This window comes from Macrosteles quadrilineatus, unplaced genomic scaffold (genome assembly GCF_028750875.1).
Source record: "Macrosteles quadrilineatus isolate MER2022 unplaced genomic scaffold, UCM_ALF_1.0 Scaffold_3__2_contigs__length_128488019, whole genome shotgun sequence".
NCBI lineage: Eukaryota > Metazoa > Arthropoda > Insecta > Hemiptera > Cicadellidae > Macrosteles > Macrosteles quadrilineatus.
The window spans coordinates 91,375,104-91,393,409 of record NW_026542596.1 but is presented as its reverse complement, the minus strand read 5'-3'; the positions used below and the strand labels follow the sequence as shown (position 1 = coordinate 91,393,409).

Sequence of the window (18,306 nt, the reverse complement as noted above, 5' to 3'; positions counted from 1 at the left end):
GGTACTTATGCAAACCTATCCCTGTCTCTGAGCACGGACGGTATGGTTATCTTGAGTGTGGGGGGTTCTTCCCGGAACCTCAATTGAGTCAAGGGTGTCGCCACCTCTGGTGGATAGGTTCATCCGGGTGGGTCCCACTTCTATACCTGCCTCCTTTTGGGAAACCCTGATGGCCTGGCAGTGATGTTGGGTCTGACGGGCAAACGAAGTAGATCGGGTGCTGGGTCCGAGCCCGCCAGGGGTATCTGGGGATCTATCGCTCTGGATATCTCTGGTTCCCAGCAATGGGTCAGGCCTCGATCGGGCAGCGGTGTAAATGGGAGGTTGGGGTTCCCCCCGTCAGCGTGCTGATGGTCCCCTTCCTCCTGGCTATTGATGGCGGGTTCTGCCTGTCAGGGATGAGATAGGTCCCGAGTGTTGCTTGCACTAAATGCGTCGGGGCGCTCTACTATGGACCTCTAGGTTCCGACCTAGTGGAACCCAGGTTGAGTGACGCTTAAACAAGCAGCCGGAATCCCTGGTTAGGATTGAGGGGCAACCCTCTTTCCGAAGGGTCTGCTTCGGCAGCCGGCGAGCCTGATGACCTTAAGTCATCCGCCCATGATGTGCCAAAGGTTGATGCGTAAGCTTCGGCCTACATCATGGGGCCCGGGTATGTCCTGGAGGATAGGTACCGGGTAAGCAGTCAGGGGGCTTCGGCTCTCATGACAACAAATCTAAATCTAAATCTAAAATCTAACTCTGACCTGTGGTCAGTCACCCCTGTGTTGTTGTGGTCAGTCACGGTGGCCGAGGTAGAGAGAGTGCAGAGTGCGTGTAACTCTGACCTGTGGTCAGCCACCCCTGTGTTGTTGTTGTGGTCAGTCACGGTGGCCGAGGTAGAGTGAGTGCAGAGTGCGTGTAAGTCTGACCTGTGGTCAGTCACCCTTGTGTTGTTGTTGTGGTCAGTCACGGTGGCCGAGGTAGAGAGAGTGCAGAGTGCGTGTAGCTCTGACCTGTGGTCAGTCACCCTTGTGTTGTTGTTGTGGTCAGTCACGGTGGCCGAGGTAGAGTGAGTGCAGAGTGCGTGTAACTCTGACCTGTGGTCAGTCACCCCTGTGTTGTTGTTGTGGTCAGTCACGGTGGCCGAGGTAGAGAGAGTGCAGAGTGCGTGTAGCTCTGACCTGTGGTCAATCACCCCTGTGTTGTTGTTGTGGTCAGTCACGGTGGCCGAGGTAGAGAGAGTGCAGAGTGCGTGTAGCTCTGACCTGTGGTCAATCACCCCTGTGTTGTTGTTGTGGTCAGTCACGGTGGCCGAGGTAGAGAGAGTGCAGAGTGCGTGTAACTCTGACCTGTGGTCAATCACCCCTGTGTTGTTGTTGTGGTCAGTCACGGTGGCCGAGGTAGAGAGAGTGCAGAGTGCGTGTAGCTCTGACCTGTGGCCAGTCACCCCTGTGTTGTTGTTGTGGTCAGTCACAGTGGCCGAGGTAGAGAGAGTGTAGAGTGCGTGTAGCTCTGACCTGTGGTCAATCACCCCTGTGTTGTTGTTGTGGTCAGTAGTCTCTAGCAGCGCTAGAGACGGTGGCAGAGGTAGAGAGAGTGCTGAGTGCGTGTAGATCTGACCTGCCCCTGTGTTGTTGTTGTGGTCAGTCACGGTGGCCGAGGTAGAGAGAGTGCAGAGTGCGTGTAGCTCTGACCTGTGGTCAGTCACCCCTGTGTTGTTTTTGTGGTCAGTCACGGTCGCCGAGGTAGAGAGAGTGCAGAGTGCGTATAGCTCTGACCTGTGGTCAATCACCCCTGTGTTGTTGTTGTGGTCAGTCACGGTGGCCGAGGTAGAGAGAGTGCAGAGTGCGTGTAGCTCTGACCTGTGGCCAGTCACCCCTGTGTTGTTGTTGTGGTCAGTCACGGTGGCCGAGGTAGAGAGAGTGTAGAGTGCGTGTAGCTTTGACTTGTGGTCAGTCACGGTGGCCGAGGTTGAGAGAGTGCAGAGTGCGTGTAGCTCTGACCTGTGGTCAATCACCCCTGTGTTGTTGTTGTGGTCAGTCACGGTGGCCGAGGTAGAGAGAGTGCAGAGTGCGTGTAACTATGACCTGTGGTCAATCACCCCTGTGTTGTTGTTGTGGTCAGTCACGGTGGCCGAGGTAGAGAGAGTGCAGAGTGCGTGTAGCTCTGACCTGTGGTCAATCACCCCTGTGTTGTTGTTGTGATCAGTCACGGTGGCCGAGGTAGAGAGAGTGCAGAGTGCGTATAGCTCTGACCTGTGGTCAGTCACCCCTGTGTTGTTGTGGTCAGTCACGGTGGCCGAGGTAGAGAGAGTGCAGAGTGCGTGTAGCTCTGACCTGTGGTCAATCACCCCTGTGTTGTTGTTGTGATCAGTCACGGTGGCCGAGGTAGAGAGAGTGCAGAGTGCGTGTAGCTCTGAACTGTGGTCAGTCACCCCTGTGTTGTTGTGGTCAGTCACGGTGGCCGAGGTAGAGAGAGTGCAGAGTGCGTGTAGCTCTGACCTGTGGTCAGTCACCCCTGTGTTGTTGTGGTCAGTCACGGTGGCCGAGGTAGAGAGAGTGCAGAGTGCGTGTAGCTCTGAACTGTGGTCAGTCACCCCTGTGTTGTTGTGGTCAGTCACGGTGGCCGAGGTAGAGTGAGTGCAGAGTGCGTGTAGCTCTGGCCTGTGGTCAGTCACCCCTGTGTTGTTGTGGTCAGTCACGGTGGCCGAGGTAGAGAGAGTGCAGAGTGCGTGTAGCTCTGACCTGTGGTCAATCACCCCTGTGTTGTTGTTGTGGTCAGTATTTCCTAGCAACCTCCTCCCAACACAACACTCGTGCATCTCAGTAGCCTAGGACTATTGGCGATGGAGGTGTTCAGTGACATGGGTAGGTTTATAGCTTGTAGAATTGATCAAGAATGATTTAATTACGTTTTAGTTCAAATAATTTAATTTATCAAATTACTAAAATGAATTTAGGAATACGTTGGCACTCGATGATCCGTTGATAGTATGATACACTGGGTAAGCTGACGCTGTAATAAATTGGTCACTAGCCGATTTTTTTGTTCAATACTTAACTTCTTGCATTTTCGGGTCGCCGTTCTCAGTTTGGTGCGGTGGTCAATACAGTAAATATATGTACATCACTATGGTTTGCTTGGTTGTTTGTCAGTTCAGTTTTAGCAGTTGGCCTACTTAAAGACCTTTTGCAACAGTTAAATCTATTTAATACGGGTAGGCCTAATTGGATTTAAATTATATAGGTACAGTAATACAAAACCTTATTCAGCACTACGGGTTCGGGACATCACATTTAATTATCACATTACTATGTAGAGCTAAAATTTAGTAACTTAATCGTTTTTGTTTTGTACTCCCAAATCCTTCTCGGTCACGTATATGTCACATTAATAATCACTCTCCTGGTCATGAGAGATGAATTTATTAATACAATAATTAAGTCTGTCTTAAAAAATAAGGTTGCTAATGACACAGAAAATATACACTGAAATATAATGAATGATTAAAACAGCTAAAAGACTGATTAAGTTTGATGTTTTCCAAATATGATTTCTCATTATAGTCAATAAACCTCTTAATGTTTTATATATGTATAACAATTTTCAAAAACGATACTGTATCATCAACATACCGATCACGTAAATAATGCATTTTCAACTTCCTGACCACGTAAATAATGCATTATTAACTTCCCGACCACGTAAATAATGCATTTTCAACTTCCTGACCACGTAAATAATGCATTATTAACTTCCCGACCACGTAAATAATGCATTTTCAACTTCCCGACCACGTAAATAATGCATTAACTTCCCGATTACATAAATATCAGATTACAACTCCCTGACCACTTAAATGTCGGATTATCAATAAACCCTTGAGGTTACGTAAATGTCAGAAAAAGGCTATTGGTAGTTTGGCAGTCGGTAGACTAAAAACTACCTTCAAAATTTGTCTAATTATACCTTATTTCGGACTTAATCGGTAAAAAAAACTACAGTACTTATTAATGTACCATGTGGGTACATTCCTGTTAAAGGGAACATTCATTATTATCGATCTGATTTCTTTCGATATTTCGATATTTTTGTTTACCTTTACGATCCATTCCTTCTGTTTTAGTATCTTCAAACACATTAAATTACGAATTGACAACTGATCTTGTTTAGGCAAAAATAATATATTATGTGGATCCAGGTTCTAAACTAAACTAACCATAACTAACCAAACTTGCAGTACCATTTCAAACTTTTGTTTGATAACAGTAGAGGCATGTGAGTAGCCTAATATGAAACGGGATTTGGAAATGTTACAGCAAGTTTGGTTGGTTAGGTAAGGTTAGTTTAGAAAAGTGTCATTTCAATATAATCCTTATATATAATACGTGAAGGCGATTTCTTGAAAACACTACTCCTCCGTTAATAATGGACGGAGTTTTACAAACGACGTGTCAAAATAAAATATTTTTTGTGTAGACACCCCCTTTCACCAATTCATGTAGTAAAAATCCTCGGGCTTTGCCCCACAGGCCATCAAAGTTGGAGTTTCTCCCATAAGATTAACATGGGGGAATCTAAATATTTGATTGGAAACTTTGTCCCCACTAATTTGAGAGAACGGTTGGGCGTAGAAACTTGGTAGAGGTGTCCAAAGAAAGGTCTTGGTCTGTAGATGAGTTATGAACAGAAAAACTAAGCAAAATCCCTTAGGACTCTGCCCCAGAAGCCTTTAAAGATCCCTCCACAGAGTTGTTTACATTTTGGCCATGAGAATAATACTTTTTCCTACAGTCACCCGACAAAGTTGGCTTCCCTGTACTGTTTATAGTACAGAAAGCTGCTAATTGCTGCATATTTATACTTTGCCGTACGGTTTATACTTTGCCGCACGGTTTATACTTTGCCGCACATCAGGATTCCAACCAAACAACACAAAACAGCGTGGTTTTATTATGCACGTAATCCGTGTACGCTTGGAAATAGGTTGGCAACACTTAAAGATAATAATACTATGAACAGCTGATTGACTATTATAACTACGATTTAACCTGTCATTTCGTGTTTATAGTTTTGGTATTTCTGAACTTTCTGGACTTTTCTTTTAAACGTTTTTAAAACATTCCTACGGTCTTAATAAACAAGAAAATACCTTTAAAGCATTTTTTTTAGGCGCGGAAACCACTTCAAATTACAAAAACATACGGAACTATATTCTCAAAAGACGGAGCACATTTCTTGCCGAGGAAAAATAGCGGAGTGATACGGACCACGGGTACTACTTTCTCCAGGGCACCATTTGTGTAATTGTGTTGCTAGCTGAACCTAAAAACGTGTTGTATAGTGTTTGAAAGACTAATTATTTATGTTTTATAGTGACTGTAGGAAAAATATAATGTGTAACACGAGTGAAAAAGGCCTTTGCTGCACTCGAGATCATTCCGCACTCGCCTGCGGCTCGTGCGTAAACATTGCTCTCGTGTGCAGCAAAGTGCCACTTTCACCACTAGTTACACAAATAACTATTTAATGAAACAGCTGTTCATTTTTAAAATTGTATTTCAAACAACACATATTTATTGGGAGTTGAATTCTACCAAATAAGTATTTGCAATGTTATTTTCTGAATTTAAAATTGATTTTCTTCTTTATCATGCCATGTTTTGCAATATAACATTCCATTACGAAATCAGTGGAAAATCCTTTTATCACAGCAATTCTTAAATTATATCTTATTGAACTATCTTATATCTATTGTACGGGTTGGTATGTGCCTTTTTCGCCACTTTTGCCTACATTTTATCATATTATTCTACAAAATATCAAATATTTATGTAGAAATATCTGCTCTTATTGTGTCTAATAAAATCCAAACTTAGAAACATTGCCTAAGGTACCTATCTTGACAAATAATTTGCACCTGCCTATATTACGGACTTTGGCGCACTGAATTAGTAACATTATTGAAAATAACACGACATTTTGGCTGTAAAATATGGTACAAAGAGAAAATACTATTTAAGCAGCTACTGTCATGACAGAAAGGTCATATTCCTTTTAAACTAGATCACATAATCCTTTGACTGGGACGGGTGGCGTCGTCCTGTAATCCAGCTACTAGGAGGTCACGAATTGTGGATATTTATAGGAATGCACTGTGGATGCGATACTCCCTGGTGTGGATTAACGTCCGCACGAGTGAGTACTACGACTACCCGCAGTGCTATCCTGATACTTATACCAATTCATAAATACCAATGCAAAAAAAAATTGGTTCAAATTCAACTATAAACTGTAGATCCCTTGGTTGCCATTCGCTGTATGGGCTATTAATTAACAGCTGTATCTAAGGAATGTTGGCCTTAGTAACTAACAAGACTTCAAGATCGCGCCACTCTTCCTACACTCATCTCCATTCATACTTGGCTTACCTACTATGAATGGTCGCCATAAAAAAAACGTATTAAAGGATTAAAGTATTTATCATATACGTTGATTAACAATATGTAAACGTCAATATATACGTAACAGCCATTTTAAAGTATTTTTGCTTTTTGGAAATGTTCAATTGCTATGTCATTTGCATTATTTATTGCCAATGAAGCCGCCAAGATCATATGAACTAGGAGGCCCCTAACAGTTCAAGAATAAAAGCCAACTTTACTTCATGTATTCCACTACACCTAACATTCCGTAGAGAGATTATATTGACAACTTTATGTTATTGATAAGGCCGAGAGCCGAGACAACTAACTGACATCCCCCATGTCAAGGAATTCCAGCTTTATCAGTAACCCCACAGTCAATTTCTCAAAACTATGCTAGAGGGTTCATTCATTGGCACAGAAGTACGATATGAACTGACGCGACGTGACGAAGGAAAATCAAACTTACACTGTAACGGATATACCTCCCTTTGAAGTTAGAACGTGTCTTCTCAACAAACATATATTTTTTCTCAAACACTGATGAAATCACGGAAGTGTTTAGCTACAAAAGATCCACCAATACGATTTAAATACTATTTAAAGGTTCTACCAAAGGAAGAGATACCATATAACATACTAATAATAACTCCGATGACGTACAGGATAGGAAATATTTTAATCATTGAATGAACAACCAAATTTGGCAACTAACGCAATATTGTTATTGTTTTTACACTTACTCTTTGAATAATGTTAAATGCTCAAAATATGTATATTTTACCCAATTCATCGCAGTTAGATGAATTAACGTAAGCCTTGAAAGTAACCGTCGATTTCGACGGGTTTCCCCTAGTATTTTTAAATTGTTTGTTGATAATGGACAATATTTACTTATCGTAGTTGTCAGCTGATTTCTCGTTCATTAATATCGGTATATCGGATCAAACAAAAAAATATCGATGTATCGAGAAAAAAATCATCGATAAAAATGAATGTTCCCTTTAACAGGAAAGTACCAGAATGGTAAACTTTAATCAATATTACTTGGTTACCTCTCTTTCTTATAATCTGTCGACTAAATCACCTGGACTAGACACACAAGATGAAATAATTATGTACCTGTGTACAATTTATTTTATTTGTTTGTGTTACAATAGTAGGATAGAAACGTCATTAAAATGTTTGTTTTATCAGAAAGAAAAATAAACAACGATTGAAAACTAAACCTTACGAAAGTTAATGAATTTGAAGTTTACAGTTCTGGTTTTTCATTTGATAAGTGAAGTGAATAAAGTGTTTGATATAAAACAATATATCCCATCTATTGCCTTTCACAGGTAAATTATCTTTGAAAATATGCTTCTGAGTTTAGATGATAGCCTCAAGAAATTAGATTATCACAAATCTAAAGAATTACAAGTTTAAAAATTCCTAAATATCTTTTAAAAAACTGTTGTTTAATGACTGTTCTACATTTATTTGCTTGTCGTCAGAAGTTGATAGGGATTAAAAAATAGCTTAATAACCTATTGAAAAAAGTAGAGCAACACCTAGTGAACATAATACGAAAGCATAAAAATTAATCTACTAATCTACTCTTGGTCAGCTTCCAATTGCACTTAGATTAGCTGATCTATCGTTACTTAAGTTTTTATTTCTATATTGAAAGTAGCAGGAAAATACTACTTTCTTATTTTTTGAAAGCAGGTAAATTATCTAGGGGTCTATATCTAAATAGCCTAATGGTCTGTATTTGGTATATTTTGCAGCTTAATAATTAGTTTTATTAGGCTATATAATTTGTAACGCAACGTTTTCGAGAAATAATATAAATTATTAGTAAAACCCACGTATTTTAAGTTATATACTTTAATATCTATGATAATTCTTGTCCAATCAGGAACACGTAAAGTGTAGGTACTTGTCCAGGCTAACGAATCACTGGGTTTATCCAACATGGAAATGCATGTAAATAGACTCATGAGTTGAGGGTGAATGTACGGAACCATGTGATGCTACGCGACCATTAGGCTGAGAAATAAAGAGTCTGCTGATAACCGTGGCGTGTGGCTAACAGAAGTCGTTTGTCAGAGCAATTGCAACAAACGTACGGTTGTGTTGAATAAAAATCATGTACTTTTATGCTATGCACAGTTCAGCTTACGAAAACTGGACCCAGCTGTCTTTGATCATTGTGCTATTAATATATTTTAAATTTTTACTTTTTTCGATGGATTAGAGTAGTCCTATATTTAGATTACGTCACGCCAGGGTTCAATAAAGATAGCTATTTACATTACAAGTGTAGTAAGAGCGTTTTTACATCACGCAAGTGAATGTTGTGCAACGAGCGGAAGCGAGTTGCATAATTCACCTAAGTGATGTAAACACGCTCTTGTGTAACGTGTAACGAAGTGATGTAAACACGCTCTTGTGTAACGTGTAACTTACAAGATTTTACCTGACCCGGCAATATACATGGGTTTATGTACAATATTTTCCATTATCCATTTCACTCATCTTCTAACATTAACGTTCTTTTACAAACAAAGGCTAGGTTAGGAAAATACTTTAAAGCATAACAATAACAGTCAAGCGCACAGCTGATTTCTAGCGTTGAACGTCGTTGGCTCCATAGAGGTATATTTTTTTACCTAACCCGCCATGTTAAACTTTCCTATCCCAAGCGTGATGTATATAACTTCGTTACTTCTCGAGTGATGTAAAGTTGAAAAAAACTCACTCGGTGATGTAATGAAACCCATTTAAATAACATTGAGTGCTTAACTTAAAAAATATACCTCTATGGAGCCAACAACGTTCAACGCTAGAAATCAGCTGTGCGCTTGAATTTTATTGTTATGTTTTGAAGAATTTTCTTAACCTAGCTTTTGTTTGTAAATGAACGTTACTGTTAGAAGATGAGTGAAATGGATAATGAAAAATATTGTTCGTAACCTCCTGTATATTGTCGGGTCAGGTAAAATCTTGTACGTTACACGTTACGCAAGAGCGTGTTTACATCACTTCGGTAAATTATGCAACTCGCTTCCGCTCGTTGCACAACATTCACCTGCGTGATGTAAAAACGCTCTTACTACACTTGTAAGGTAAATAGCTATAAGTTAATCACTCAATGTTATTTAAATGAGTTTCTTTACATCACCGAGTGAGTTTTTGATACTTTACATCACTCGAGAAGTAAGGAAGTTGTATACATCACGCTTGGGATAGGGAAGTTTAACATGACGGGTTAGGTAAAAACTATTATGTAGCCTACTGAGAGTATCTTTAAAAGGTGGTTGTTAGGATAGCTCAATTAATGCATGGTTTCAAACTAAATAACTTACTGCAGCCTTCCATGCATCCATTCCAGAAGCCATTCTTAGTATGAAGATGTATTTTCTACAACTAAATAGCTCAAATACAACCAAGTAGTGATGGTCAGAACCAGAAATTTTGCATCTCAAAACCGAAACCGAAACTTTAAAAAATCGAATCCCGAATCTTGAATCTCAAAACCTAAACGCGAAACTTTTTTACTCAGCTGGTTACAAAGGTCGAGGTTACATAAAATAGACATAATCATAGAATGAAGTATGCAATAAAAACTGAAAGAAATCGACTCCTCCTGACCGTGACATAACATAAATACAGTATGTGAATGTGACTGATCTTAAAAACCCAATACAACAATTTTTTATAAACAACCAACATAAAAAATAAATTAAACTTCTAACACCAACATAAACATGAATAGGTATTAGATTAATTAGAACATTTAGTGGTCAATATTTCTTTGTGTTTAGTAAATATTGATGTGAAACTGAATTGTACCAGTTAGGCCCTATAGTATTTATGATATACCTTTTGAAGTTCAGAATAAAATTTACTTGTTTCATTACTGTTAATGGTGATGTTTGCTCTGTTGCTACCAGCTTGTTTGGAAACAGTGTTAAAAACAATAACAATGGCACAAAAAATGTCAACAGTTTCAAAAATAAAACTGCCAAAATCTTCAAGTTCGAAACTTCTGAATCTCGAAACTTGGTGATCGAATCTCAACACCGAAACTTTTCCTAAGTTTTGATGGTTTTGAGATTTGAGATTTAGTTTTGACACATCACTACAACCAAGTGTGACATTTTGGGCACAGTAAAATTTTTGTTAAACTATATTGTGCAGTAAACATACAATATTAAATAAGAAATATATAATTCATAGTCTACTACAAGTTTCAGCGTCTGTCAAAACCCCCATAGAAATATTTAAGTACCGGTAGTTCATACATTGTTGCCCCTTCAATTCCAAACACGCAATCTACATGCTGTACCCAGATTGCCTATCCCAACTGTGGGCTGTTGATTGAAGGGGCACCATGTAGGAAAATCCCGGTGGGGAAAAATACAATTTTGATAATGTTTTGTAACACCAAACAAAATATCAAACATAATATCGTGTTAACTAATGTAGGACAGATGCCAAAGAAATTAAAGGGATATGACTATAACAGGATTTCAGTGTAATAAAATAGGTATAGTAAAATTAAATTTATCATTTTCAAACTTTAATACCTAAAACCTCTTCTTGTATTATTTTACTGTTCGTAAAAACACTTAAAATGGAACCAATCAAGATTTGTTTAGTAGTTTCCAGAACCCAAAATCATTTCCTGAGAAGACCTAAAATTACAACTGTCCTGGTGATTCAATGACCAAACTGGTATTAAAATAGCCTAAGTAACAAATATTACAACTTATTAGACTTCAAACAAAATTTGACAAAAACTGTATAAAAAGTTTAAAATACATTACCTGGTACAGCTTTGTGATTTATTTTCTCCTCAATGGCCTACACATTTCGATGCTGTAGACACATCCATCATCACGTCACACAAAATTTGAAGAAACTAAACCATTGTTGAGAAGGTTACGCCAAGACTCGACACCTGTTATGTACATGCTAGTTAATGTAAGCCAACAGGGTTTCATTCTTTTTTTCAATAAAATTTTTTGGTGCATTTTTCTATGTTTTGTGTGTCTTTCAATGTGGCCATAAATAAATAAATAAATAAAAAGGCCTTTATTTACGAGCGAGTTTCATAATACATGGTTTTCAAACTAACTCAAGTCACTAAATCTAAACTATCCTAATATATTTACATAAGTATATACAAACAAATTACAACAGAATAATTACAATATACATTTTACATTTGTTTTTTCATTGCGGCCCTGAATGTGTTGTACGATTTTGAACACTTGATCTCTTGAGGGAGGCCATTGTACAACCGCGGGCCGAAATAAGAAAAAGACTTTCTTCCAGCCTCAAGCCTCACTTTAGGAAAGTGAAGCTTGCGGTCGGAGTGAGTACTACGCAGACAGATCTCCCTCCTGTACTTCAGCCTCTCGCTGAGGTAATGAGGCTCTCCCAGCGTGAGCACTTTGTGGACCATGCAGCAGGTCAGCTTTCTGCACATGTCATCCATTGGGATGAGCTTAGCAGCATCTCTGTAGGAGGACACGTGTTCAAAGCGACTAAGGCCAAAAATGAACCTTATGGCAGAATTTTGAATTCTCTGAACTCTTGCCATATCCTCCTTAGAGATGCTGTTTCCATATGCAGGAAAGCAATATGTGAAGGCTGGAAGGACCAAGGACCGCATGAGTTGCGTTTTGGCAAATTCTGGCAGGAGAGTTTTGAATCTGCTAAGACCTCTCAATCTTCCCACTGCGCGTTGGACTGCAGATGTGACGTGGTCAGAAAAAGAGAGGTCTTTGTCAAGTACAACACCAAGCGTGTTGACAGTGTCACAGACAGACAATCCCATGCCATCAAGGGTGACTTTAATGTCAGATTTTCTCAACTCCTGCATTAGAATATGTGGTCCAGTATGCATGACAACACACTTGTCAAGTTCAATCCAAGGCCATTCATGACAGACCATTGAAAAATGCTGTGCAAATCAGCATTGATGAGTTCAATTGCTGCGGATGTCATGTCTGGCTTGTATGACAAGTGTAATTGACAGTCATCAGCATACAAGTGTGCTGTACAATATTTTACACTTCTGGGCAAGTCAGACGTGTATAAATTGAACAGCACAGGGCCTAAACAACTACCTTGAGGAACACCTCGCAATTTGCAAAGCGGATCTGATGTCCCACTCCCAATTTTGGTAACCTGCAGTCGGGACTCCAAATAGGACCGAAACCAACATACAACTTTTTCGCTGCAACCATAGTACTTCATTTTTGCCAATAATAATTCATGATCAATAGAGTCGAATGCTTGAAAGTAATCTAAAATAGCTAATGTGCTGTAGAGTCCTTTGTCTTTGGCATCAAATAGATCAGCAAACATATTAGTCAGTGCAGTACACGTGCTGTGGTTTTTTCTAAACCCTGACTGTAGCTTAGGCAGTATATTATACTCATCTAGAAATAAAGTGATTTGTTCGGTTACTATCTTTTCCAGTATCTTTGAAATTGCAGGTAACACAGATCTCTACAATGTTTTAGTTTCTTCAAGCTACCTCAGCATCAAAATACGTTGTCTATTTGAGGAGCAAATAAGGAATCACAAGGCAGTACCAGCAATTTTAACCTTTTTTCAGCTTTGACAACGGAATTTAGGATGAAGAACACAATATGAAAATTTAACATTTTATATTCAAACATTGCATTAGATATTTTTGCTCATTCGTTTCTGGTATTTTGCAGGTCACATTGAAGTCAGAGAGTGAGGGACAATATGACGAGGCTCGCAGGAGATGGAAAAGTATGAAAGCATCGGCGTGGTCGGGGAAGGATCTTATGGCATCGTGATGAAATGTCGGCACAAAGAGAGTGGAACCATCGTGGCCATCAAGAAGTTCATAGAGACAGAGGACGACCACAATGTGAGGAAGATGGCGCTGAGGGAGATACGCATGCTCAAGGTAACTTTTGAAAATATAGCTTCAGGTATTGTAACCTTTTATCTTTGAATTTGGGATACCAAAGTAAACTTCCCATCTTGAAGGAACTAAGTTAAAATATGTTTTTTGTACACAAAATACTACTGCATATGTCACTGACAATACTCGCAGAATGATTAAAAACCGAGGAAGAATTTTACAGTAGAGCCCCTGTTAACCACAAAAAAAGGGGGGAGAGCCATTTCGGATAACCAATTTTTCAGTTAACCCGTCATATGCTAAAAAAAGTCTATATAATACAGTGTTTTATTTCGGTTACAAAAATGTTACAATGGGTTAGAAAATACTTTAAACTAAACAACTGAAGGTACCAAAGCATTTTACATTACGTATTATAGAAACGGACTTATATTTTAGCCCATTATTATTTTATTGAACCGTTTCGAGTTCTACCAAGGTTCTACTGTATATTGTTGTTTTTAGAAGCTGCATCACGATAACCTGGTGAACATGATCGAGGTGTTCCGCCGCAAGCGACGGTTCTACCTGGTGTTCGAGTTCATGGACCACACAGTGCTGGACGAACTGGAGGAGAACCCTAAAGGTCTGGGAGACAGAGTCACTCGGCAACATATGTTCCAGGTCATCCGAGGCATCGACTTCTGCCATAAGAACAATGTAATTAGTAGAAAAAGTCTTAAGTAGAACCCTACTAGTTAGACTTCTTGGAATACCCTACTTGTAATGACCATCCTCTGTGCTTCTGCTTTCCATCTAACTGTAAAAGTCCCAACAATAGTCATGTATGCTCATAATTCATAGTACTAATAGTTGTTTAATATTAGCGGGTAGATTTCACAGTTCCTTAGTGTCATAAAGTCATAGTTTCTTGTTCAAGTTAGGGACTCCACCTTCAAACTTTTCTTCATCCAAAAATTTAATACCCCATTAATTGTATAAAGATCCATACTTAACTTGTTTAATTTATAAATACAACAATTAAACAAATATTTGTTTGTGAAGGGTTAGTGCTTAAGCAATTAAGAATATTCATTAAAAGTTAACTGGATTTGACCTTATCAATCAATCTAATAATTTATGATACAGATGTTAATATTGTTTCTCTAATTTACTAGATTGTACATAGAGATGTGAAGCCAGAAAACATCCTAGTGTCTAACCAAGGTGTGATCAAACTTTGTGACTTTGGTTTCGCTCGCCTTGTATCGTCAGGAGGAGAAACTTATACAGACTACGTTGCTACAAGGTATATTAGTTCTGTTCCAGTAATATATTATTTAATATAAGCTCAATTACAAGATTCTGAATAAACTTAGCAAGAGCTTTTTTTTAACTTAAATTTTGTACACCTTCAAATCTAAATAAGATAGGTTTTGTCTATTAGTTATGAAGTGATGGTAAAAAATGTGTTTGCTGGGAAGGAATGTTCCCCAAAAATATTTCATTTTGTTACATCACATTCTGACCATGTAACCTGGAGAGACTGGAGGCTTGGGATCCTTCCTTATATAAAATCAAATTTAAAATGTGCCAAGCTCTGAAAGGTTTTTGAAGATTGCCTGGACAAATAAGGATATTGTAAACTTTTTTAAGAATTCTTTTTTTTACTGTCATACATTGCAAATGTTTGTGAAGGATTGTCTTTTATTCTTACCCCTGGAACAAGATACCGGTTTACCCCTTATTGAAAAAAATCTCATGGGAGAGAGGAAGACTTAGTGTTGAAAAGAATAACGTCAGTAAAAAGTGGACCTTTGGGACGACGGAAACTCTGCTAGCGAGACCAGGTGGAGAAGGTAGAATGATATGAGATAGAAGAAGATGGTAGTGGAAGAGTGAATATTGCAATGCACGGTTAGGTAAAGCCAGCTTGTTGGCAAAACCAAAAACCTCAGTTAGACCTCTAAGTTGAGTAGGTAGGTGAAAGAATATTGAAAATTTTATGTAATTTACTCCACAGATGGTACCGAGCCCCTGAGCTGCTCGTTGGAGACACGAGGTACGGTAGACCTGTAGACATCTGGGCCATCGGCTGTCTGTTTGCCGAGCTGATGAGTGGTGACCCTTTGTTTCCAGGGGAGAGCGACATTGACCAACTCTACCAGATAATGAAATTGCTCGGTTAGTAATGTAAATTTTTCATCATCATAAAATCATTACAATTTTAATAAGTAGGTTAATTCTTCATTATCACATGTTGATATTACACAACAAGTAATCATGCTATCTATAAGAAGGTGTTCAATTATAGTGGCCAACAAAACTCAATGGTATTTTCCTTCAGTCCCTTTCAAACAATAAAAAATATTGAAGCATTGTCAAGTTTTAAAAATACTTCCGCCGCAGCAAACCTGCCGTCTAAGCGAATTTCCATTTGGCCGAATTGATTTTCAATTGATCTATTTAAGTAACATTAGGTTTAACGAGCACCTAGGTTTGCTGCTACAAGGAAACTAATAAAGTAGTGTGTTTTTAGTAAAATATTGATAGCTTACTATAAAATAAATAAATTTGCCAAGTTTGATCAAAATATATCCATAAACAAGCAAACTACAACATTTTACAATATTCTCCATAAGAATAACATGGGAATTTTAAATTTACCATTTTTTTAGTTTTCTCCGTAACCAATAACCGTACAAAAACACTTTGATATACTGAATTGTTTGTTTTTTTAAGCTCTTTAAGAAGGTTTAGAGAAAAATTGGGAAATTTTGTGTTTTGAGGGTAAGAAGAGAGAAAAACCAATTTTTACCCCATAAAACCCCCCATAAAACCCTGTTCCCATGGTCCGATCATGCTGGATCGCGAACTCATTCAAGTTTATCCCGCCTTACACCTTCAAACCAAATTTAATCAAAATCGGATAAAAATTACTCAAGTTATCGTGTTCACGGACACATATATATATATATATAAATCTATATATATATATATATATACATATATAAAAATTTGAACGAATGGTGTTTTTGGCCCCTGGGGACATTAAAATGAAAAAGTAAATCGGTCCCGGGCCCAAGTCTTACCATGAGACCTACGGTAATAGCTACTTCCCTATAGGGTAATTCGCTAAAAAGAGGGTAAATTATAGGTGACAAATTTCAAATTAGCTGTACAAAATAGTTTCTAACTGTTATTTAATGGCTGGCCATAATAAACAAAGTCCGTACTGATGTGATCTGGATTAACAAGGACTTAGGTACTTTACAAGTTTTATGTATCCTTTCTTGATGTAATGTATGTCTTTCAGGTAAACTATGCACAAGACATCAACAGCTGATTGCGAAGAATCCTCTGTTGAAGGAAATGAGAAAATCCAACATAGAATACGCAGATGAGTTGAACCCTTCCAGGTGCCTTTATAAACTCTTCCCTTCGTGGCCTAGTTTGACTTTGGAAATTGTTGCATTGTGCCTTAGGTAAGTGTAATTTACCAAGCTTTTGAAATCCACAATGCAATTCACATTACTTTCTTGGGTTCAAATATTATTATGAATGAAGTGTTGATCCTATTTCACATTTCTTGCTCGTAGCGAATGAAATTTAGATAGGATACAGAAAAAAATATTTAAAAAGAATTTTTAGAAAGATAATTCAATTTTTTTTTACCATCTCTATGTAGATATTGTTTATTATATAATTAATTTATTATTTCATCAACACACAATGTTACGTTCTGTGGGTAAAAAATACCTAGTTGTGCCACTATCTCAATTGGTAATATACTGGTAATACTGAAATTAAACTATAGGTTAGTTTATTCTACCAGGTTGGACCCATCCCAGCGTCCGACCAGCTCTCAGCTACTGCAGCACTCGTACTTCACTCACGATAGGTTCGCAGAGTTCTTTGCTCCTGAACTGCGAAAAAAAGTGGAACAGGAGTTTCAAGGGAACCCTCTGCTGAGTAAAATTTACCTGCAACTTGTGGACACAAGCCTGGAAAAGAAAGGTGATGCATAAAAAATTATTTAACAGTTGTGAATAATTTTGTTAGCTGATTTTCTAGATAGCTAAAGGTAAATACATTTTGGTGTAAAGGGGTTCCCTCTCATGCCAAAACATTGTGGATTAATAATAAAAAAACCAAATTATTTAAAAACTTGTGTTGGTGGATGGATACTGATAAGTGGATACACAAGGATAAGCAAAATGCCTGATTTTATGGGCAACATAGGCTACATAGAATCCACCCACATGCCAACTTCTGACCTAGCCAACCATGACACCAAGGGAGCTCTTCGTGAGATGGATATCAGACCTAACCTATATAAGTCACTTGATCTACATTGATCACTCATAACACCTAATGGTTTAACTCACTAACAACACTGAACAAACGAAAGCCCAGACACAGCTGTCTCTAGCGTCAAATATGTCAGTCTTGTATCCTATACTCTAATACGAGCAATGTTTGCTTGTACGTATGTATGCTTGCTTGCTTGCAAAAAAGATCTCGAAAACGGCTCCGACAATTTTCTTCAAATGTTGTAAATAGTTTATTTCTGGCCTAAAAACGAGTTTACTGCAGTTAGAACTGCCAACAAAAATCTAATTACGTAGAAAAATGAAACTGAAAATCACATTTTTTTATAACATTAGTCTTATGGGTTGCTAGGTAACCATGTTGGATGAATTAAATAACAAGGATAAAGTAAACAAAAGACTTGAAGTTGTAGCATAGACTAACCAACACAAGTAGACTTCTCATCCCATTGTAAATTTTGAAGCACGTTTTTCGTGTCTAGTTCATGTACGTGACACAAAGGCGGTAGTGTCGATGAAACTTTGTTTCCATTATTTTAGGGTTAATTTCTTGATTTGTGCTTTACTGTTTGGTTATATAACTAGGGGACGAGTTATTGTTTATGATTAGATCGTATTATTTGGTTAAACGAGGTTTTAAATGGCTGTAATAACGGGAAACAAATTGTAAACAAAACACGACCTCTAC

The 18,306-nt window shown here is 38.3% G+C and overlaps 1 protein-coding gene across 3 annotated transcripts in view; it reads left to right on the top strand.

Moving 5' to 3' along the window:
* Nucleotides 1-18,306, top strand: part of LOC128990958 (cyclin-dependent kinase-like 4) — a 43,074-nt gene that overhangs the window by 11,150 nt on the left and 13,618 nt on the right. For 2 of the 3 annotated variants that reach the window (XM_054413633.1, XM_054413635.1), the window contains exons 1-7: nucleotides 7,640-7,747; nucleotides 13,133-13,350; nucleotides 13,813-14,007; nucleotides 14,466-14,596; nucleotides 15,311-15,471; nucleotides 16,604-16,772; nucleotides 17,123-17,304. In XM_054413633.1, the coding sequence (XP_054269608.1) occupies nucleotides 13,183-13,350; nucleotides 13,813-14,007; nucleotides 14,466-14,596; nucleotides 15,311-15,471; nucleotides 16,604-16,772; nucleotides 17,123-17,304 (1,006 nt within the window). In that variant the 5' untranslated portion in view covers nucleotides 7,640-7,747; nucleotides 13,133-13,182. Of the gene's footprint in view, nucleotides 1-7,639; nucleotides 7,748-13,132; nucleotides 13,351-13,812; nucleotides 14,008-14,465; nucleotides 14,597-15,310; nucleotides 15,472-16,603; nucleotides 16,773-17,122; nucleotides 17,305-18,306 lie in introns of those variants that run through there. The other variant, XM_054413634.1, reaches the window with a different exon arrangement.